This window comes from Pleurodeles waltl, chromosome 1_1 (genome assembly GCF_031143425.1).
Source record: "Pleurodeles waltl isolate 20211129_DDA chromosome 1_1, aPleWal1.hap1.20221129, whole genome shotgun sequence".
NCBI lineage: Eukaryota > Metazoa > Chordata > Amphibia > Caudata > Salamandridae > Pleurodeles > Pleurodeles waltl.
In genome coordinates, this window is record NC_090436.1 from 380,848,868 (window position 1) to 380,872,982 (window position 24,115).

The window sequence follows — 24,115 nt, forward strand, 5'->3', positions numbered from 1 at the left end:
TTCATTTCCCAATAAGTCCAGTTGTTAAGCATCGCCATTAGTTGTCTGTGTGAGAAGTACATTTAGAGACTCTTAGCCGTACCTGACAGAGGGTGAAAGATCGTACGCATAGGAACTCCAAAACTATGCATTTTCTCAGCAGTGTGTTGTGATGCTATTAATTGTGTTTGACCAATGACTTTGTGTTTCACCACTGCGCATATTAGTTGCTCAATGTTCACCAGTAGCACATTATATATTTTGTTCAGTTTAGCTGCCTATTGGCTTTGACATGGCGTTAGCCACTACATTTTGTATTCAGTTTAGCTGCCTATTGGCTTTGACATGGCATTAGATATTACATTCTGTATTCAGTTTAGCTGCCTATTGGCTTTGACATGGCATTAGCCATTACATTCTGTATTCAGTTTAGCTGCCTATTGGCTTTGACATGACATTAGACATTACATTTGATATTTAGGTTAGCTTCCTATTGGCTTTAATGTGGGGTTAGACATTGCAGTTGAGACATTGCAGATGAGCTGTTTTTCCAAGCTGTGTTTTTCCACAAGATGGACCAAGCTGTTTTCTTCACACCAGACCTTAGCTGATAAGAGCACGTAGATTTTGTGTTTCCCTCGCAATCTAGTCTGAGAACGGGGGCTCTGGAGAATTGGCCACTCTCCAAGGTTCTTCGGCTCTCACACTGAGTTTGCTTTTAAGGATGACTCTGGGCTACAGGAGGGTAGATTGAATCTGCTTTGACTTCAGACAGGAGCTAGACGTCAGTTGCCTGTATCCCGTTTGGGTAGAGAATCTCTTTCTCGCAGTTGACCGGAGTCATCAACTTGCAGACCCCAGAAAGATGAAGCTGAGCTATAGGCCCTATGGTGATGAATTTTGACTTTTATGCTTTGCTTTGAAGTTATGCTATAATATAATCACCTATATTTGCTGTGTACATTGCAACTGAGAAGAACTTTGATATATTTTGCTTTCATTGCTGCAACTTCTTTTGAATGTGTGCTTCCACTCTACTAATTTCGTCTCTCAGGAACCTCGTGGTGGAGAATTAATAACAATAAATGTCTTCTTTAAACTCAGAAGTACATTCCAGAGAGGTTCTGTAAGCTCGGTTATGAGATAAGAGGGAAAGCAGAACATGTGTTCACGTAGCCATTTCCCCGTCTGATCGAAGAAGCTAACTGGGCACTTTACATGAAGGGGCCTGGTCTTATTTCTCTGTGGTTGAAAATGTAGAAAGACATATGCACAACGGAAAACAAAATGCTGTTCCGTTTTCAAAAAAGCATTGAAATTACATACAGGGAGGAAACAGTGAAGGAGATCAAAGCAAAAAAAATGCATTCTGTATTGTTTTATATAAATGTTCCACCCCCCCAAAAAAAAACAATTCGTCAGAGGGCTAACTCATCTGCCCAAACTACTCCGGGGTCAGACTAGCAGCGTGTACCTTTGTAACTAGCTGCAGTACTCAGGCACTCCGCTACGAGTGCCATTGTACTGCTGCTCCTCCGGCTTTCCGTGTGTGTCTGAATCGGGCTGGAGGTGAAGGGCCACCGAGGGAGTTGCGGCCTGAGTCAAACCCAGACACCAGGACAGCAGCGACGGAGAGAGCCCTGGCCCACAGTACAGCTGCTGCCGGGGGCGCCGGAAAGGGGCGTGCTGGCGCACAGAGGCTCGGAGACGACGCGGTGACGTGGCCCCCTCTGCCTGTACCCGGAAGCACTCTCCGCAGGCCCGGCGTCGTTCCCCGGGTGCCGGAGCAGCTGGCGCCCGGCATGGAAGCAACGCAGGGCAGCGGGAGGCGGGCACTACCCCGGGGCTGGTGACTGGATGTGTGAGCCGCCGCCATGGAAGACAAGTACAGCAGTAACGTGATCGGCAGGCTGGGGCCCGTGGAGGTGCCCAACTCCAGGTAACCTCTCCCTCCGCCACGGCAATAACAAATCCAGTGGTATTACCAGATGTCCTTAGGAGCAATAACTGTTCGAAAGCCAGGTCAATAATATCCTAATAGCAACGGTATGGTAAAACTCAGTCTGGGCAGTAACACCCCTAGCCAGGGTAAAACGTATAATGGGATGTTTTTATCTGTCTGGGCACTTTAAAAGCAGTCCTAGCATAATTAAACTCCGAGTCACCTAATGAATAACTAAACTCTGGCCTGAACCATAACAGAAACACAGCCAGCGGAATAATGGAATCACTCACTGCCTGGTCATTAACAGACCCCGAGCCAGGGCCACAATTGTCTCCAAACACGTCTCGACTGGTGTAATAAATGACTCCCGTACAGAGGTGTAATGGATCTGCCCATGATTGTAGCACAAATGGAACTAAGTACATTATCTTTAGCCTTGTTGAAGTCTCATTTTCTTCTTTGTATCCGATCTAGTACTGTAACTCTTTTATTTTTCAGTCCAAAGCAACACCCTTCGTTTTGCGTTTACATTTAGCGTGCTTTTCTCTCCTGCCAGCCTGCTCTGAATAGTGTTTTATCTAGTGTTGTTCATTGCTGATAACTTTTTTTTGTGCTAAATTGTTTGTGCTGTGCAGCGCGTAAAAGATCTAGAAACAGCAAAACCTACAAAACAATTAGATGCTTCCATCGAGGTTGATAACATGGCAGTATTTACTCTTCTGCGGAAATGCTTCATAGCATGGCCCCGTGCTACACCCTATGCAGGATTATCTCAGACCACCATAACGCACAGTGCCCATGAATTTGCTGATTTCACCCATTGTAGACTTCATTGATGTGATTAGCGCACAGCGCCCCAGGGAGGTGAGGTCATTACCCCTGAGGTGAATTATTAAAATCTGGAGAGGGGCCCCACCAGTCTCAGCTGCAGTTTGGGGACCAAAGTGTTCCTGTGCATGCCAGAGATTCCTAGCCATGCTATCCATGTGTGGGAGAAACAGTGCTTCCAGGTCCTTGTCTTTGCCCATTGCACCACTGCCGATCACCCAAACCTTGCACCCTAGTGAAAAAAAAAATGCACATTTTGTACACACCATTTTAATTGGTAGCTCCACATTATAACAATGCATGTAAAATAACACAGTGCAGGATACACTAATCACCACTTGTTGCTGAGCAGTCAACCCTGTAGGGAAAACCAGCCCTTCCAATTTCACACATTTGTGCAATATTTACATGATGGCTGTCAAGGCCGGATATAGCATCTGTAACAGTCAGAATCCCATCGCCCTAGCTTGTTATTGCTCTGGGGGTGTGTGGGAGGGGGGGGCGGCAGGGGGGCGCAATCTTGTAAACTGCAGTTGCTACCCCAGTCCTGAAGGAATGTGTTGAGTAATGTTTGCCCGTGTTCCCCAGCAGTAACGAGCAAGACTTCGTAACCTTCCAAAATACGTATCTGGTGAGGGGAGAGTGGTCTGCATGTAGTAATCTGTAATCACCCACCAGGGGCGTAACACCAGGTACGCTGTAACCAGTACAAAAGGGCAGTAGGTAGGTTTTGGATCTTTGCAGTGTTTGTTTTAAGGTGCACTCTTGCACACTAACATCCTGTACACCCAGTGCATCCTTTGTCTCATCTTTTTTCGAGTTGGCTATCAGTTCACTCACTCGGAAAGCCCCAAAAAATGCGAAGCTGAGTGCTGCTGCGAAGAGGGAGGCCTCGTGGGTGTAGTTTGTGGCCTTGTGGACCCAATCTATAAACCCTTGTTGGGTGTGGAACTCAATCGGTGACCTGTCATCTGGTGCTCTCTCCTCCCCATTTGTTCTGCCTTTTAGCGCTGCCCTTATGGGGAATGCCCTGGTGGGGTCCTGGTGGCTGGTGGCCTTCCAGTTGTGCATGGTGGCTAACTGCTTCCATGTGCCCCGTTACCCAAAAAAATAAACGCTGCACTTTGCTCTCAATAGTTGATTACCATTCGCCCCAAGCCCTTGTCACCCTGCAGAAAGTAAAAATTAAGTTCTTATGCCGCCTCCTTGTGAGCAATAGCTCGCCTAGTTTCATGAGCTATTGGTCCACTGCAATATATGCCAAAGCTGCAGAGAGAATGGTGTCATCTCTGTATGTTCGCGGCCAAGCCTCCTGGAAACGGAGCCACTGAAAAAGAGAGAGCGTCAACTGCCAAGTTCTTCTCCCCCTCAGTGTGTTGTGCGCAAAATTCCACATTGTTCCACAGGCAGGCCTTCAAGAGCTCCCTCATCAAGCTGAGTCCAGTGGGCAGTTGGCTGATTGCAAATTGTTGGCCTGTATGCAGCTATGTTATCACACCATATCAAAACCCTCTTAGCAAACAGTGTCTCTGGCCACAAATTAAATGCTGCAACTATAGTAAACGGTTCCAGGACAATGATGTTGGTTGTAATCTTCCGCTTGCGCCACATATTGAGCCATGTTTGTGCACACCACTCATTCCCAAGAATAGCTAGAAAATGCACAGTTCTGGGCTTCCGGCCCACGATGATCTCCATAATAATGCCCCAATGAAATCGGACAGGAATTCGGCCCACATCCTGAGGTCCTCCTACAATCCCTTGCTCCATCTGACAAGGGGGTGTTTGGGTAACACCTTGGCTGTTGTCCATGACAGTCTCCTAGCAAAAACCCTGCCTGCCAGGATGACTTGTGCTGCAGAATTTAGTTTACTCAATAAGCTCTGAATGGTGCCCAGAGTTGCCCTGTCCCTGGCAAGTACTGCTCAGATGTCCTGAAGCAGGGCCTTAACCATCTTGATTGGGAGCCTGGACATGCTGTGCAAAGTATCCAAATCAATGCCCAGGAATGTCAGGATCTGCATATGTCCTCAGTCTTACCTGGTGCTAAGGGGACCCCTAGCTGATCAGTCAGGACCTGAAACTTTTGAAGCATGGCTGCGCATTCCTGTGTTCCCTTTTCCCCAATGAAGAGAAAGTCATCCAGGTAGTAGGTGACATTGCCAGCCCCGTTATCCTACAAGGGCGCCCATTGCAGGAAGGAGTTGAAAGCCTCAAAGTAGGCACTAGAGAATGAACAGCCCATTGGCATGCACATATCATAGTAAAACTGGCCTGCCCACTTGAAACCCACAAGATGGTGGCTGTCTAGGTGCACAGGCAGGAGTTGGAAGGCAGACTGTATGTCGGCCTTCGCTAACCATGCCCCTCTACCTGCTTGCCTAACCATGTCATTAAAGAATTGTACATGACGGAACACAGCCCACTGTCCAGACAGTCGTTCACTGAAATGCCCTTAGGGTGTGATAGTTGATGGATTAGACTAAAATGTCCTGCTTCCTTCCTAGGGACCAAACCCAGGAGTGACACCAAAAAATTCTTCGGGGAGGGGGCATCAGGGCATGAGTGGGCCAGCTACCCTCCCTGGCCTACCTCTTTCTCAAACTTCTCCTGAACTACTGAAAGTAGCTCCAAGGTTGACCTCAGGTTCTTGGCATCCCTACTTACCAAGAGACATGTGTAAGGTATCTCAAAACCTTTCACAAAACCGTTTGTTAACAGTTCCCTGTGGTTGGGGTAACTCCTGAGCAGATGCAGTAGCATATATATATGATAATAATTGGCAATGGGTTCTTTCCCTCGGTTCCTGCTGATGGTTGTGGAGATGCTGGTGTCCTTGGTTGCTGGAATGCAGAGGGGGGGGGAGCTTCTGGGGCCAGGCGTGTCATCAGTTGTTCCAACTGTTGTGTTTCTGGTTAGGTGGGGATAATAATTTTTGGGGTCCCTTGCAGGAGACGGCTTGGTGAGGGGCATTGCACTTAGAGCAACTGTGTGCAAATTTGCATGTTTTGCCCCATGAGCAAAATACAGCATTGTACACGCTGCATGTAACCTGCAGTTGCCTTCTGAATCCTCCTCTCTGCCCTCTCGACCAGCACACACCCTGAAAGGGCTGTTTTAAAATGTTTGCCTGGCAGGATCTGTGACCTAAAGGTTGTCAGACCACTTGTATGCCTATGGTTTGGGTCCTTCTAGGGAGGAATCAATTTTCCCGTATATTCCATCCAAAGCTGTACCTCCTTCTGATCCCCCCTCAGCTTGGGGCAAATGGCCATCTTTTTTTATGAACTCGGTCATAAAGGAACCAACCACTGCCCCTCTTCTGATGGCTTCATAGTGAATTGTACGCAAGTTCTGAAATAAGGCCTGACACAGTTCTGGATATTCCTCAGTGATAACTGGTGAGAGGATCGAAAATGCCTCCAGCCAGTTTGCAGTGGTCTTCTCTGGCCAAGCTTGGTATCTCCCCTTCTTGCCCTCTTCCTTACCACCCATTTGCCTATTCTCCATTCCGTCTTTACCATGCATCAAAAGTGTAAGGATGTCTATAAATTTGCGCCTCCATATCCCTTCCTTAGCTGCTAACAGTACTTGCCATGCCAAGGAGCAGCACCAAGATACTAAGGGGGCGATTGTTATCAGGGAGGGTGTGGCCCTTGCCGGGGATATCTCATCGCTAGCGTGGCTCGCTGTGTGGTGGGACCCTAAGGCAATAGTGGCAGTCTTTCCTAAGTCAGTTTACCTTACCCCTAATACCTGTGCGCTGGATGCCTCCTCTTCCTGGGGAGGTGTGATATTATTCACCAATGTGGAGAGCTCAGGTCGAAGTAAAGTTGCGATACTGTCTGTGCACTGTTGGAAGTGGCCTGGTGTGTAGTTCGTGGTGTGGTCAGGCGCAGTGGCCATGGGTGGCCCGGGGTGGCAGTTTGTTTGGACTGGGCACTTGCTCGTTGTTGCCCGCTACATTTACTCAAACCCTTTTTATCGATAGCCCACCCTTCCCCGTAATGGTTGGTGCACCCTGATGCTGCATGCAGGGGTGCATACCAGGGCTTTGAAATTCACCATAACATTCATCATTGTCTCCATCAGCTTACCCATTCCGGACAGATTTTGACGGGTTGCTGAGGCCGTGTTGTTGCTGGTGCTACCCTTCGCTGTTTTTCTGGTGGCGTGGCTTTAGTTTGGTTGCCGTTGGTGGGTGGCCTACAGGCCCTTGCTGCCCGCTGGGTCTACCTTGCTCAACACCAGAGTCCTGGGGCACCTGATCATTAATGATGCCCGTTGTCCAATCCAGACCTTTTCCTCAGACCATGTCCGTTAACACCGCGCAGACTGCATCCTGTGACGTGCCAGGTTGGGACTCATCCACCGTTGTCATCTGGAAAAAAAGAGGGGTCGTACCCTGGCTATCCATGACTGATCCTGTGGTGCAAATCTAAGACTGTTTTGGTTCCTGAAGGGGAAAAGAAATGGGTGTGAAATAAAACTCTCCGCTCCCGTGAAAATCCTGTGCGCACCTATTACACAGTGTTGTCCCTTGATAATGCCCCTAGTTTAGAGAACATGATTCCCACTCGTTTTTGTTGCCAAAGGTCTGCCAGAGGTATCTTGCCTATTCGTATATTTTATACTTACTTCTTCACATAGGGACCGCAACACATACTCCCTACGTGATACAGTGCAAGAGGTTTATCGCGTACCTCCTCCGAGCGGAAAATTCACCGTCGTGTATGTCTGCACAACCGTGGACTAATGGGAAGAAACGTTCCCAGTTTACGACCGAATGAATCTGAATATCCGTGGCGCTAGCACACCTTAGATCTGACCGGCAAGTTATGGTCTCTATGCAGGCACCGAACGATCCTGCCAGACCTGGCGGTGCCAGCATCCAGTAATTTGACTCCCGTCACCATGATTTACCCTTCGATTCTAATCCTTAAACCGTGGGTGCTTGGAAGCTCTGTGGCTCTTGAAGGGTCGTCTCTACCTTGTTTGCCACGGTACCTTGGGATATAATTGGAACAAATAAATGTATGTAATGAAATGCACATGCCACACGGGAGGGGGGATTGATTGTTTATCGAGCAAACCTCCATTGGAAGTTTGTGCACTTAGGTTGTCGTATGCACCCATAAGGGGCGTATTATTGAAGATATTGATGCATTTAGTGTGTACAACGACCCATAAGCCCTCCTTTTCTTACTGCTCTCACTTAGTGATAGTAGGCCTGACCTCAGCTAATACTCACCCCGTCTTGTCTGGCTGAAGCACGATGAGCATTCCACAAATTTAAGAGAACAGAAAAACAGAGAAGAAAGGAGCTCACAGCTAACGAATACCTCGATTAACTCCTGGTTAGGCTAATGTTTACAAAAGGTAAACTAGTGGAGCAGTGCCTCCTAGTGACCCAAACACCTTGTGGTCTGTAGCATATGAAATTCAAATAGAGTGTTTTATATCACACCCAGAAACTACACAATTAAAATATCAAGGCACCATGGAAATCGCAAAATCACAGTTGGCTCCAGCAGCAGGAACAGGCCATGATGCACCGTATATACAGCGAGAAAGATCGCACTGGAATTACATTAAAGCATCTAGCAAAAAACAACATATAATGAACATGGTTCGTGCTGCTCTAAAATGGATAATCTGTTTCCGCAGTTTTTCAATTAAGTTGTGCAATACGAATATTTTGAACCCTTCCTTTTCAACTTTGTGAGGCACAAACCCACGACCTCCGTATTATGAGACTGATGCGCTGGCTATAAGATATCTGGGATAAACAAATGAAAAAGCATGCCCTGGAAAAGCATTTCCCAAAGAACCCGTAAAACTTGTTTAATAAGGTCTGTCAGCTGCAGTCTCGATCGGTCCATACGAAGAGCCTCATGGAGCCGAGTAAGTGCAACACCTAATGTTTTCACCGCTACCAAACAAGTACCCATTGCATCTGAGGACACTGTGAACATACTGCGTAACATACGGCTTAATTTGTTTTTGTAGATAGTCGTAAAGGAGGTTATCGTGCAGCGGCGGAGCATCAGGAAGAGCCACCAGGCAATTACTGCATAACCCTTGAAGTAGCTGCGAAGCAATGTAGAGTGTAACGCCGCTCGCAAATACCCATCAGTCCCCCATTCTAGGCGCTGTAAACTGTCAATGTTATCACTTCTTCTTTCCCTTGAACACTTACATCCAGTGCATGTGTGGGGACATGAGGATATCGCTGCCCATAATTAACTCTGTGTAAGAACTATAGAAATAGAGAAAGCTGATTCTGTGTTACTGGGGTTCAAACTCACGACCGGAGATTATGATGATTCGAGGGTTCGGAAAGTTCTCTGCAAACACATTGGGAGCACTCTCTTGTGCTGATGAATTACTGTCTCCTTTTAGATCCTCTTGGCGCTGAGGGCGTACAAGGTGTATATCTGTTTATCTCTTTTCCTAACCAGAAGATGCTGGATAGAGGCCGGGCACCGGAGATTTCTTTGCTAGGTCTGCTCACAGTTGTCTGGAGGCTTGCCTCGCTCTGAAAGCCCGTTCATTTCCCTTCCAAAACCTGACGCACATTATATTGCTGCCTAAATCTTTTTTTTGCCCTCCGCTCGCATTCGACATGCCTATCAATTAACTGTCAGATCACTTTCGGTATGTACCTTAAATACTTGAATGTTAAACTTATTCGGGGATATTAAACATTGCATACCGCAGTTTTGAAATGTAGCAATCTCGTCCCATCAGGATCGAAACCCCTCGAAGTTCCCAAACTCTGCCAAGCTGGCATTACCCGACCTGGGATCCCGCCGACCCCGGCCATACCTTCTTTGTCCTGGGGGGCCGATGCTGACTTGCTGCACTCTGCGGCACGGCGGCTGCTCCGGTGGTCGTTTGTAGGGAGTTCGTCACTGGAGGCGGGGAAGAGATTGGCCGCGCAGAGCTGTAAGAAAGGGGAACGTCGCGTCAGAGGCGTAGATGTCTGCAAGGATACAGCGTGGCCAGCCAGGGACAAAAGGGGAGCACTTGTAAGGGGCAGGTATATATACCTCTCCCCTGCAAGCAAGGCTCCGGAAATGACGCGGGGAGACGGCCATACATGGGGCTCCACAGGGTGCCCCAACAAGTGGACTAGGTGAGTGTGCCTAATGCGACACTAAGTGGACCGTCCTCTTAGGAAGGCTCGCTCCGCGCAGCCACATTGTTGTGTGCCACGCATTTGCGACTTCTGAGCATTAGTCGGGAAAGCGGGTAAAGAGACGGGCACTGTAACCGGATGAAAAAATCTGTTGGGCGCGTTCACAGCTTTGTATGTCTTATTGCTGTTTCTAAAACCACTGCTTCAATTAGGTGGTATAGTCACCGAAGTTCCGCCTTTGTAAAACAAAATTCTCTGGTTAGAGGTATTTTCTTTGAGTAGATCTTAGGAGAGGGAACACAGATACAACAAGCTGAATAACAAGGGTCATCTAGTAGCGAAGTGTTACTCAGGTATTCCTGTGACAACCCAAATAGGTACACTCCATAAAAAGGAGCTGGCACAGTATGAACTTTTCTAAAAGTGGTTTCAGTGTAAGTGAAGGGAAATTTTACTACCGTCCTTGCAGGGGCCTTTAGAAATGGTCAGTGTCTGTAATAAATAGTTAAGCGCATCTAGTTGGATTTTTTTGGTGTAGATTAAAGAAGTATTTTGGTAAATATATCGTGACTCGGTAGTCATGTTAAGGAGGAGGGGAGCGATGTAATGTGGTCATATTTGTGAGAATTTGAAAAAAGAATAAGCCTGACTGCAGGGTGAAGGGCAGCCTTAGGCGATGCAGTTCATTTTTTTGCAAGTCCAATAAGGAGAATTTACATTGTCGAAGTGGGAGAGGATGAAATTGTATAGTCATATTTTAAATCACTCAACCAGAAGAAAGGTTTGGAGTTGCGTAAAAGTTTGATGTGAAAAATCCATATTTGGCCATCTTCTTATTAAAGGCACTGAGATTGAGTTTTCCTTCCAAAATAATACCTAGCGACTTGACGGATTTAATCATTAGGGTGTAAAGCCTGTAGATTATATTGCATTAATACAATGTTTGTTTCACCGGAAGCCGGTTGTTGAAGAGAGGAGAAAGTCTATTTTTAGTTCATATAGTTTTAGGTATTTACCTATTAGCAATTTTTGAATGTTGAATACACAGCACAACACGGTATTGTGATCAGTGTTGGCAGACAGTTATGGTATACTCGATTTTATCTGGGTAGAAATTACACCAAATCCCTCAGTTGGTTAGTAATGATCTTGTGGGTTCAGTGCAAAATGTTGAAAAGTAAGAGCATCAGCATTGTTTTAAGGGATACTGTCTTGTCTCCAGTACACGGTCCTTTATCGTGTCAGCTGTTTGAATGGCTTCTGTTGGTGGAAGCTCATATGTTCACATCCTAGTACCAGGTCACTCCATCAGAACAAGCCCATAGTGTTCTGTTATTCTGACCGTATTGTTGAGTTCAGCTCAGGCTGTTCAGTGATTCTGTGCCTCTTATCTCTAGGGTGTTGCTTCCCTTGGCTTTCTTTTTTAGTGTTGCTGTTTACTATAGTGAATTTACTAACTCACGTGTTTAGGATCGTGTACCTAATGTGCTCTGTGAGTAATACTCATCTTCTTTAAAACTACTCAGTTTCATAGGCAGCAAAATTAAGGATTTTTATGAGTGTGTTCAATGATCGTGACTTTTGCCACCAAGGACTTTTTAGCTGCATGTTTTTGCACAAGTTTGTTTTTTCATAGACTTTTTTGGAAAACTGATGTATACACCATAGCAAATGTTCAAACTGGGTAATACCAGTGCCTTGTCCCGGGTCAGTCAAGTGATGGAGGCAGAGTATGGGTGTGACTTTGATTTTGAAAATGCCCTCCCATTTTCTATCTCTGTTTGATAGCTATTTAACGGTTCACAGGATAAAGGATTAACAACCTCAGTCAAGGTAATAAAAAGCCCCTATGCCAAGGCAATGGCCTTTCCCCATGGTTGTGCATTAGTAGCTGTCGGGCCAACTACAATCAACCCTCAGCGAGGGAACTGAATTCTAGCTAGTCAGTTAGCTGCCATTCGCTAACTCCAGCCCAACATATTTCCTGTAATAAGCTGTGCAAGCTTATTATCACCAGACATTTAACAGTTCCCTTCCTACACCCATGTATTAGAATCCAGAGGGCTCCACCTATTCTCAGCAGCAAATAATATGGTATGTTAGGGGTATGAATAGCATACATTTAATCATTGTGTCAGCTTTGCAATGCTATCAGAGCTTTGGATGACCTTCTGACGATTTCATCCCAGATCTGAATTTGATTCAGGCTGTGATGATGATGATGTTAGCGTGCATGTCTGTTCATTGTATGGTGACAATGGTATGTTCATTGGTTTGTGGGAATATGACCCTGATGTCTCCTGGAATGGGACCAGGACCAGAGGGCTTTACAAAAGTAGACACGCCTACTTCCCGGGATTAGTGTGAATGGCATTTGTGTTGATGGTGGGCACCTATGGTCCTGTGAAATGTAGCTATTGACCTATCTGTGCGAGTTTCGATATATAAAGTTCTGTCCAATGTGTTTTTTTTTTTTTTTAGAAGTTTAGTTTTTTGTGTGACCTGGTGTGAAAAAACTGTTGTTAGCAGAGTAATATTGGCCTATATGGTATACATATGGTGTATATATGTGCATGTGTGAGTTGAGTGGGAGTTCTTTCCACCATTGGCAGTCCTGCACACGCAACATCCTATCTGCCATAGTCTTGAGCTTTATCCTACCTGTTTTTAATCATGTATTGTCTTGGGATTGCAGCATCCACCCGGTATATAATGTGTCAGCCTCTTTTCTCAGCACACAGTGCAGTCACCAGTAAAGTTTATGTCTTTGACTTAAGACTCAAATCGTTATTCAGTGAACTATGGACAGCCAATGTAGCCTGTTAAGTGAGAGACTGACATGTTCCCATCATGTTATCCTTGTCATTGCCCAGGCTGAGCATTCAGTATTTTCCAAAGGGGTTGCAAAGCTTTCTAGAAAGTGCCTACTAAAGAGGCTCAGTGGGCTGCAGCTGTAACCCTATCTATGGTTACTTTAGATAGAAACAGTAAAAAAAAAAAAAAAAGTACAAGTCTAGCTTTCGCACGTTCTTCCATAGTAAAATATTTCTCAGAGGAATGGCCTGCTGGCTGTCTTCCTTATGTTATTTTACTTCTGCCTCCCAGGGGTCATCTCTCCGCTGCCCCCACCCAACTCCCTGCTGCCATCAGCAGATCATTAAGAGTTTTCAAGTGGATCTTAAAAAAGCATGATGGGGCATTGGAGGGCCTCTGATCCCTGCTAGTAGCACTAAAATGCTGATTTGGTAGAAATTAAACCAGCATATTGTAGTTGCAGTAGCGCCTGCTACTTTGATACTTTGGATAAAACCATTGCACGCAGGTGTGTTGATCATTGTGCCAACCATGGCCAAGAAGTCAAGTAGTACCACAGTGCTGCTGGCATCATCATGAGGTTGTCTTGTGCATCCAGCAAGGTAGATTTGGTGCTTTATCGAGAGAGGAAATCTGACTAATAATATTGCTGAATATCATGAGATTCTTCCATTTGCTCAAGGCTGCCGAGTCACCACCATTTTCAGGATCTTATCTAGAAAGTATCTCTGCAGTCAGCCTATAACTAACTGGCCATTCAGATCAATTTTTTTTTCAAAGAAAAAATAGGGGAGTTACCATTAATTATTTTGGTCTGTCAGTAATCCAGCCTTACAGTAGAAAGGTTTTTACGATCTCAGAGATTACTAGGGTCACTAACAGGTTACATTTCTCACTAGAAATGAAGTATAGCGAACAACCGAGCAGTGCGCGATTTTCACGTCACCCAGAATTGAGTCCACCTCTAAAATAGACATCTGGGTGACCGAGAAGGCAGATGCAAATAAAAAGAAGCTTGATGTGAAAACATTCAGCTGACCATTTGATGCTATTTGAAAGCAGGTTTAGAGCTCTCTCCTTCTCCATTTCCCTCTCCCTCCCTTCTAATGAAATGTTCTGTAGGGTATTTTCCACGATCGCAATGAAGGACTCTCAGGTGGTCTGAGCATATGACTCTCTGCTGATGACAGAAAATTCAGTGTGTTAACCAATCGCCTTCACTTATCACAAATTGTGAACAGTTTCTTCAGACTATTTTTTTTTACCTAACCAACTATAATAATAAAATAACTACATTTAGTTACTTCAGTGCTGTTTTTGTATTCTTTTTGCATCTTCTCTTATTAGTCTCTAATTCTGATTTCCTCAACTTCCTTGTGCCTTTAAGCAAATGAGTCTTACGTGATCTTAGCTCAGCATTGTACTACTGTTTTGACTGTCTAACTTTGTCCTTTGTAAATACTTCCCTCTTTTAAATCCAAGTGGTCACAATTCTCCTTGAAACTAAGGTTATATAGGCCTACAGAGTCAATCACAGAGGTTGGCGTTTGATACTCCAAAGCTTTAGCAAACAGGCTTTCGATTACACACCAAGTTAACCATCTGATGTTCTTTATTATAACTTTCTTTGGTGTCTCTGCTGGTTTGTGCTGTCTAAAACAGACATTATTAAAGATAAAGTTGAGTAGTGCGTGATCGAAGAATGGTAAAAATTTCTATTTAACTTCATCACGCACAGATTTGTCTGTCATATACTCCTTTACATGTGTTGCACTCACTCCCCATTGTTTTATCAGGATTCTTCTATAGTTGAATAACCAGGACATCTCTGTATCCTCCTTCCTATCAGCCCATAGGTTGGAGTTGCTGAGATCACAAGAGGACCATTGTATTCTGACAACATGTTTAAAACCTCAATGAAATCTTCCTCAGATTTATTTCCTTGGGTATGGTAGACATAACAACCAATCATGAGGGATTAACATAATATAAAGCTTGTGAGGACAACTTGAAATAAGTGAAACCTACAACCAACATTGTAGGTGTTTATTAACTATTAAAGTTGCACAATCACTCCTTACACTTTGTTCAATTTTCACTAATAAAAGAGCAATGGTCAGTAGTTAACAAGATAATGTCGACCATTGAAGCATCCAACAACCATGTTTCCAATAAAGAAAGTACTATAAACACGCCTCAGTGATAAGGTTCATTTGTTTGTAACACAGAAATTCCTTTATAGTGTGTCTTGGGAAATGTATCCATTATAATGGCATAAGTTATTTGTAAAGGATTTTAGTTTTTCACAAAGTAAACTTGGTAATGTGTTTTATGTAACTCGTTTTCAATGCAAAGGTGTGCTTTTTTAATTTGGGGTTTCAAGGACCTTCATTTGTATTGATCTGTCCAAGATTTTTCAATTTGATAGTTTATTCCAAAAAACAGGAAATGTGTGACTAAGATTAATCTATCTTGGATCACTTTGAACATCTAAGCTGGTTTATCCAAGTGAAATATGAGACCTGTAGGGCATCATGCTCTCCTTAGTCCAACAGATGATAGACATGAGACATCAAAGAGCGTTAAGACTGGATTTCCGTATGTAGCACATGAACCCAAACTCAACAACATAATTTTATGATTAAATCTCACTACACTGCTGATAGAAAAATAGATCAGAACAAAGTGTCCTAAAACTGAATTCTCTGCAATGAGATTTTAACCAGAATGAGCAGTTAATGTAAAGAAATGACTAGACGGTGTCATTGTTCACTAGTTCACGCTTAAGCTGGAGATAAACAAAATGATCTCAATTCACTCTACAAAATAAAATACAGACTAAAAAACGTAGCTCCACAATAATGCTCAAATAAAAAAGATAAAACTTATCACCCCAGCCCTGAATTTTTCAAGCTAGCATTAAAGGTCAATTATTTGTGAAGTTCCAAAAAGCTATAAAAATAGTGCGTAACTTAATCAGCCCAGAGCAAGCACATTGACGGATTTAATATTCAGGAAGCCCTCAGGAGAAGAGAGTTCTGTAACAACCTGCATACTGTCATATCCTTACAGAAATCTTTACATATATGAGGCCCAGCAGCTAGAATTCTGGAAATCCCAACAATAGTTATTCAAGATGAGTTGTTTCTAGTTCTGAATTAAAAGGTGACCATCAACTGTTTGAGGCACACAGTGGTCTAACGTTTCAGCAATGTTTTATTTTTAAACCTAGACAATGAGCCATAGGAGGGTGCACACTCAAGGCTCTTGTCTTTACCTGTCTACCTTAACTTGGCGCATTAATAATATGGCCTTGTGTTAGCGGTACATTCTCTTACCTGACCGAGGAAGGCAGCTGAAAATGTAACTTCTAAGCTTTCCTCAGAAGGTTGTTGCCACATCCTGGTCTCAAGTTTAAAAAAGCACGGAGTCATAAAAAGTAGGAGTTACATTGAGTTTTGGCATAGACGAGATTAGTGCTGCTGCTATACAGTGATGTACCCTGGCTTTAACACGGGTTACTATGCCCTCTGCCATGAGTGACGGTTATCTAGTGGATATCCTTTAAGATGCTATTGGGGCTAAATAGAGAAATGTGCCACTTTATTAGCGGGCAGGCAGTCTTTTATTGTGTTGGGATAGGTTTCTGTCTCCCCACAGTAAGTGTACAGTTGAATGTAAGCATATGATGTCTATTAAAGAGAAGTGCACTTGTTAATGCTAGCAGTGAGGGATTGAGTGAGTACTGTGGCCCTGTATGTACATATGGTGGAAGAGCAGTTTTGCTCCTGCATAAGAGGAAACAGCCAGGATCCGTTCAAAGATACAGCATCACTCCTACTCATTTCCCTAGACCATCTTTCATGATCCTTCATTACAATTGCAAGAAAAAGGTTTGAATAGGTTGTTCTTTGACCTCAGAGTATGTCATGTTTTCTCCTTAAAGTTGAGCCTGAGCACTGAACCAACTCGCACGTATGGCTGGATTCTCCATTGCCTTGTGACACAGTAAGTGTTAGAGGTCATTGGTAAGCCAGATCACGGAAGCATGACCAGAACACCATCCAAAAAAGAGAGCTCCTCAAAATTCCAGCTAATTATTGTTCAGACAATGCACATTCATCAGACACGTTCATCAGAAATAAAGTGGCAGTAGGAGTGTGCAGTCCACAGTCTTCCTTCTGTCTTGCTCATTTGTCTTTAGATCTTTCATGTAAAGGCCCCAAGAACTATAAGATTAGTAGGTGGGGGGACCGCCACCTTTATGTTAAGTTTACAAATTAACTTTACATTATAAGATGTATCTCTGCTTCGTATTCCTCCAGTATATCATGCTAAATATATTGTCTAACTCACTTTATTATTTACCATATAGATGAAAAAGCACACATCAACTCTGTAATTGCCTGAGCATTATTGTTCCAATGGGTTGTACTTGTTATCAAGTATTTTCTGCTGCTGGGGTGTGGCCTGACCAGATGGCAAGATGGCCGCCCTCAAGTGAGGCTCTGCCGGTCGAGCCACCTAAACTGAAAATTTCTCCTGGTTCCCTGTGCCATTGCCATTGACACCTGGCTGGGGCGCGGTTGTGCCTGGGAGTGCAGCCTGCGACGAAGGTGGGGGGTGGCTGCCCCAGGCCCTGAGACGGAGCGAGTGGGAGGAGCTTCAGCCTGCCGGGCGAGCCGCGTGGAGACTTGGTGTGGACTGCGCTGGACAGGGGAGATCACCCCACCCGCCCTGATTATGCCTGGGGGCTTCTGTCTGGGGGAAGAGGCCCGAATCGTGAGGCTGCCGGGCGGCGGTGGTGGTGGAGCCACCGGTGTGGCCGCTGTGCCCTGAGGGTAGATCCAGCGGACGGGCGCAGAGGTGGGCAGCGGCCTGCGCTGAGGCCCCATCTGGTGCTGCGGAGCTGCGCTGGCAACGAGAAGGTGAGCGGAGGAGGTGTGCAGAGGGGTGCGCCGCTCTCCTGAAGGTGATTTGGTGATGGCGTGCAGGGAAGTCGTCTGGGAGGTGCCCTCCCTCCATGTGCTGGGATAACCCCCCTAGACCTGAAGACTTCCCAGAACTGTATGTGACTGCGGGGGGAGCTGGATGTCTCCTGCTTCCCCCTAACCATTTGACACTGTGGGGTGGGCTCGGCATGGGGAGCCAGGTTGAGGCGTGCTTCGTTTTGGCACTGGCTGCACCTCAGAGAGGACATTGCTAGACCGCCTGGGTCCTGACGCTGGAGCTGGGGGTTCACCACATAATCGACAGGTGGGCAGACTGAAGTGCGAGGGGCTGCAGGGCCCCCAGCTCAAGAGCACCCTGCCTGGTTAGTGGCATGCAAAGAGGCATGTGTGTCGTGGCCCAGAGGTGAGTAAAATTGGGCATCGGATAGCCCCCTGTGGAGACCTTACCCCCCACACTCGGCCCCCTAATCTACCTGTACAGGTGGGGCACAGTTAACTGTCCTCTGCTGCACGCTCAGCAGGAGAAAGCCTGAGCAGAAACAGGCAAAGGTGTTGTTTGACACTCAGAAAAAGCCTGGCCCCTCAGGCAAACTGTGTGATGATGGGCCCCTGCTGAACTCCCACCAGAAGAGACGGCCCAGTCCTCGTCCATCAAAGCCATGTTTCTTGATATAAAGCATAGTCTTGCCGGCTTCAATGCCAAACTAGACCAACTCATGGACAGAATTGATCACCTCAAAGACAGGGTGGACAACCATAAATCCAGGCTGCACCAACTGGAACAAAGCACCTTGGACTTAGATGATGGGCGCAATATCTCCAACGAGCGACTCCTGCAAATAGAGAAAGTACTTGAAGTATTACGTATTTAAAAGGAAGACCTCAAGGCCCGCTCTCGAAGAAATAATCTTCGTACTTTAGGTGTCCCGGAGCCTACCTCCGTGGGCAGATTGGAGAACTATGTGGAGGCTATGTTGAGATCCCTCTTTCCTGAGGCATTATTGGCGGTCCTGGTGGTGGACCCGGCCCACAGATACGGCCCCAGCTCGGCCTGTCATTGCTAGACTCCTTAACTATAGAAACCATGACACCTTCCTTCGCATGGCTCGGGAGCAGCGCCCTCTTGTCTATAAAAACAACACACTCGCCATTTTCCCTGACTCTACCCCTGCAGTTCAGGCCACCTGCAGGGACTTTCTTCTGGTGAAACTATCCTTACTTCAAGCTGATGCCACGTACTCCCTAATAAACCTGGCGAAATTGAGAATTAAGCATGGCGGCAAGTTACACTTATTTACAGACCCCACGGCTGCCGCAAAATTTGTGAGATCACTTCCGAAAAAATCAGCCAAATCCTCATCTGCGAGAGTGGCAATTGCCAAGGGCCACGTAGGTGACAATGCCTGCGTTGTAGCTGGGACACTAGTGATAATGCCTCTACTGGCAAGTGGTCCTGGACTGTCCTTCGCTGGGCTGTCCCGACCACCCTGTGGGATACATCGTCTAATACCCTGACCACTCCTTCCTATGTTGGGATCGAGGGACACTGGCCTTGTCATCGCCCCCTGGGATGACTCCATGGTTGTTTGAGTACTCCCTATGTGAGGGAGATGTTTTGAAATGCTATGTGGGTGGGTTCTACAAGTCTGACCCGTTTAAAGGGTCGGCGTGGGTGGTAGGTTATGTTCTTGTTTGATGTCCGATGTAATTGTTGTCCTGGACCTGTAAAATGCCTATGTTGGAATATTCGCAGCCTTAACAATGCGCGTGAGGTCCGCCTGGTGTCTGCATATTTGCAACGGCATTCAGTTGACATATGCATGCTTCCGGAAACACATCTAACAGTTGATAACAGGTCACGCCTGTGAGCCGGGTGGATTGGCGAATCGCATGTTGCACATTATTCCTGCTATGCAGGTGGGGTTGCGATATTAATCCGCAAGGGATTACCTTGGTGCACTCAAGTCTATATGTCATGGTGTCTGGTGTGTTGGTTGACTGCCCCTTCCAGCTCATGTCGATTTATGGCCCTAATACTGATAGCCCGGAGTTCTTCACGGAGGTGTGGCGTCTGGCAGGCACTCTTGGGCCTGGCACCCTTCTCTTCGGGGGGCGACTTTAATGTGGTGCTGGCCCCATCTATGGACCATTGCAGCGAGGCGAGACCCCTTCATCCGGCAGCTGCACGAGTGCTGAGTTCCATTATTAGTGGAAACAAACTGGTGGGTCCTGCGGAGGGTACTTGTGTTAATGCACCGCACAGCAGCTGGTCCCTCATAGACATGTGGACTGCCACTAGAGACGCAGACACCTGGACGAACTCTGTAACACATTGCCCGCACACTCTTTCTGATCAACCCCCTGTCCTTTTGGAGATGTGCATTTCTATTGGGGTTCAGCAAGCATTCACTTGGTGACTGCCGACAGGGGCCATGCATATTCAGGTTTTCAGATACGAGGTTCGTGAGGCCATCGTAGACTACTTTGCCCGCAATAAAGGAACGGCCCAGTTTCCTGGAACCCTTTGGAAGGCTTTTAAAGTGGTTATTAGGGGATAGCATGATATCCTGTGCTCGTTGAGCTGTGACATAGTGTGCCTGGAGAGTGAGCTGGGGGACCTTGAGAGACAGTACAATGCCATGGGAGACACTAAATTCCTAGCCGACGCCCGGGCCAAGCTTGATCAGTTTGACGAACCGGCGCAGGGCGAGGTTTGCTATCTCGGGAGGGCAGCGCATGCCAGATGTTATGCGGATGGAGACGGGGCCGGAAAAACACTGGGTGACCTCCTACGTAGACCTTGGGCATGTGAATACATAGTGGCTCGCGACGATGACCAGGCCGAGCTGTGGGTTGGCACTGTGGCGATGCAACAATTAATGAAGACCTTCTATACCACCCTGTACTCTTCCTCTGATTCACTCGATGAAGACGCATATATTAAATATTTTGAGACGCTCAGCCTCCTATGGCTGGAGCACAGCCGTAGACAATTCTTAGACTCTCCTTCTCAAAGGAAGATATCATCCAGGTCATCCAGGGACTTCTTGGGGACAAAGCCCCTGGCCCTCTTGACTGTGGCGTTCTATAAGGAGTACGTGGACCTTTTGGCACCATTTTTTTTTTAGAGATGTACACAAAGTCTGTTGAGAGCGGTATACTGCCCCCATCCCTAAGGGAAGCGCTGATAGTAGCTGTGCTTAAACCTGGTAAAAATCGGGTTAAATGTGACTCCTACTGGCCTTTGTCTTTGATAAATATCGACAACAAGATCCTGGCGAAACTGATCGCCTTGAGGCTGTTGCCTTTGCTGCCTGCTGTTGTTTTGCTGGACCATTCCGGGTTCATCCCAGGATGGTCAACTGCATTTTACCCACAGACATACTTTGCAGTGGCTCAATCAGTGGACCCCGAAACTCGTGCAACCGTGGTATTCTTGGATGCAACCAAAGCGTTTGATTCTCTAGAATGGTCCTTCGCTTCTTGCTAGATTGGGCATTAGCCCCAAATGTATCCTTCTCATTAAACTGCTATATGCGCAACCCTCAGCTAGACTATCAGTCAATCAATCATTTAAATCAATCAATCATTTGTAAAGCGCACTACTGACCCGCTAGGGTCTCAAGGCGCTGAGAGGAGGGGGGTGGGAGAGGAGACTGCTCGAACAACAAAGTCTTGATGCGTTTCCTGAAGGTCGGCGGGTCCTGGGTCTGTCGTAGGTGGGCGGGGAGGGAGTTCCAGGTCTTGGCGGCGAGGTAGGAGAAAGATCTGCCGCCGGCTGTAGTATGGTGGATGCGAGGGACGGTGGCGAGAGCGAGGGTGGCGGTGCCGAGTTGACGGTTGGGAATGTGGAAGGAGAGTCGCTCGTTGAGGTGGGCAGGACCAGTGTTGTGGAGTGCTTTGTTAGCGTGGATGAGGAGTTTAAAGGTGATCCTCTTGTTGACAGGGAGCCCGTGTAGGTCTCTCAGGTGGGCTGAGATGTGGCTGCGGCATTGGATGTCAAGGATGAGGTGTGCGGAGGCGTTCTGTATACGCTGCAGCTTTTTCTGGAGCTTGGTCGTGGTTCCCGCGTAGAGTGCGTTGCCGTAGTCCAGTCTGCTGCTGACGAGGGCATGGAGGATCGTCCTTGTTTCGGTGGGGGTCCATCTGAAGATCTTGCGAAGCCTGCGGAGGGTGCTAAAGCAGGAGGATGTGACGGCTTTGACTTGCTGGGTCATGGTGAGCGCTGAGTCTAGGATGAAACCTAAGTTGTGTGCGTGGTTGGTGGGCACTGGTGCGGTTCCAAGGGCGTCTGGCCACCAGGAGTCGTCCCATGCAGAGCGTTTGGAGCCGAGGATGAGGATCTCCGTCTTGTCTGAGTTCAGTTTTAGGCGGCTCCTCTCCATCCAGTTGTCAATGGCCTTTATTCCGTCTTGGAGGTTGGTTTTGGCGGTGGCGGGGTCCTTGGTGAGTGAGAGGATTAGCTGGGTGTCGTCGGCGTAGGAGATGATGTTTAGGTTGTGGGATCGAATGATGTTGGCAAGCGGTGTCATGTCGATGTTAAAACGGGTTGGGCTGAGCGAGGATCCTTGGGGAACGCCGCAGATGGTCTTGGTTGCTTCAGAGAGGAAGGTGGACTCTCTGGGTTCTGTCGGAGAGGAAGGCTGTGATCCAGTCCAGGGCTTTGTGGCGGATCCCTGCGTCGTGGAGGCATGTGCGGAGGGTGTGATGACAGACAGTGTCAAAGGCGGCCGAGAGGTCTAGGAGGATGAGTACCGCGGTTTTGCCTTTGTCGAGCATGGTCCTGATGTCATCGGTTGCGGTGATGAGGGCGCTCTCTGTGCTGTGGTCCTTCCAAAATCCGGATTGAGAGGTGTCCAGCGTATTGTTGTCTTCTAGGAAGCGGGTTAGTTGGCCGCCTCATCCCGCTTCTAGGAAGCGGATTAGTTGGCCACATCAACGGCCCCATCACAGAACCTTTACCTGACTCCAGAGGCACCCGTCAGGATTGTCCTTTATCGCCACTTCTGTATGCGATGGCAATGGAGCCATTGGCTGCGTGCCTGCAGCAACATCACCGCTACTGAGGGCTTGCATTCCAACAGCGTCTGATCCTGGTGCCACTGTATGCAGACAATGTCACGCTTTGTGTCGTTCCCACAGACAAATTTTGCCCCCTCATACGCAAGTTAATACACTTTGGATAATTATAAGTTATCAGAATCAACTGGGCTAAATCCATAGTCTTACCATTAATGGATATAGCAGACCTGCATACTTCTGAGTTTATTTTGTGCTGGGTGGAAGAACCAGTCCGTTACCTGGGGATTTGGCTAAGCAAGGAGATTCATACGCACTGTGGGTGGCGAATTATGGTAAAGCAATCGCTTGGCTGGAGGAGAAGGTAGACTGCTGGAAGTCCTTGCCATTGTCGCTTGTGGTCTGGATAGCCATAGCGAAGATGGTGGTTCTCCCCAAATTCCTATATCTGTTCATTAACTTACCACTACCGCTCACACAGTGCTTCAGGAAGAGATTGCGATCGCTACTGGTTTCCCAGTTCTGTGGAGGAGGACAGCCGTGAGTGTTGTGGGAACTGCCCAAGCTGCCCTTTAAACAGGGTGCACCTGATATGGATCTATACTATTGCTGTGCCCAAGCGCCTTTCTGGGCTCACCCTATACCGCATTTGCCTCACATTGCCCCCGAACAGGATCAGGATCAAATATGGCCCTGCCAACTGTTATGGGCTATATACACCCCCCCGATGGTGTCTCCAAGCTACAGTGGACAAAGTGGCATGCATAGTGTGGCCCTGGCACGAACTCCGTCGCAGGACAAACATGAGCCTTACTTTATGAATCTTCCTTGCCCCTTTTGGACCAGCCGATGCTGCTCATGACAAGTGATCTTGGCACCTGTGCGAGGCTCCAGAGGTTGCAGCTGAGCACCATGGGATCCTTGAACCCAGAGGGACAATTTATTACCCCAAATGCGTCATTGCAGGAGCCCCTGAATACCCCACTATATCGGCTTACCTATCTACAATTACGTACTGTTCTGAGAGCCCAGATCGAGGACTTTCCATCTCCCGCCGCCAGTATTTCAGGCATTAGAGATACTCATCTCCTCTCAGACGCCACACCAGCTGATCACCAGATTATATACTGCAATGTAGGCGACTGCAGCACCTGCTGTCCTGGGTTCCCGTGCACTTTGCAAACGTATCTTGGGCACATCGCTTTCCGATTCAGGCTGGCGCTACTGCTGTGTGCATATTCATGCCCTTTCCCCCATTTACGGCCTACACCTGCTAAATTTCAAATTCTTGCATTTGGTCTATTATATTCCGATACTCTTGCATCGCATGGGGCTTCGCCTTGATTAGCGTTGCCGACGGTGTTCCGCTCAGGAGGCGGACTGATAGTAATAGATGCCATGATGGAGGGTGTAGTTCCATGCACCCCTTATGGTGTC

At 46.9% G+C, this 24,115-nt stretch overlaps 1 protein-coding gene across 1 annotated transcript in view; it reads left to right on the forward strand.

Moving 5' to 3' along the window:
• Positions 1-1,516: 1,516 nt before the first annotated feature.
• Positions 1,517-24,115, forward strand: part of SLC30A5 (solute carrier family 30 member 5) — a 302,331-nt gene continuing 279,732 nt past the window's right edge. The window contains exon 1 of the mRNA XM_069223076.1: positions 1,517-1,918. Within this exon, the coding sequence (XP_069079177.1) occupies positions 1,854-1,918 (65 nt within the window). The 5' untranslated portion in view covers positions 1,517-1,853. The remainder of the gene's footprint in view (positions 1,919-24,115) is intronic.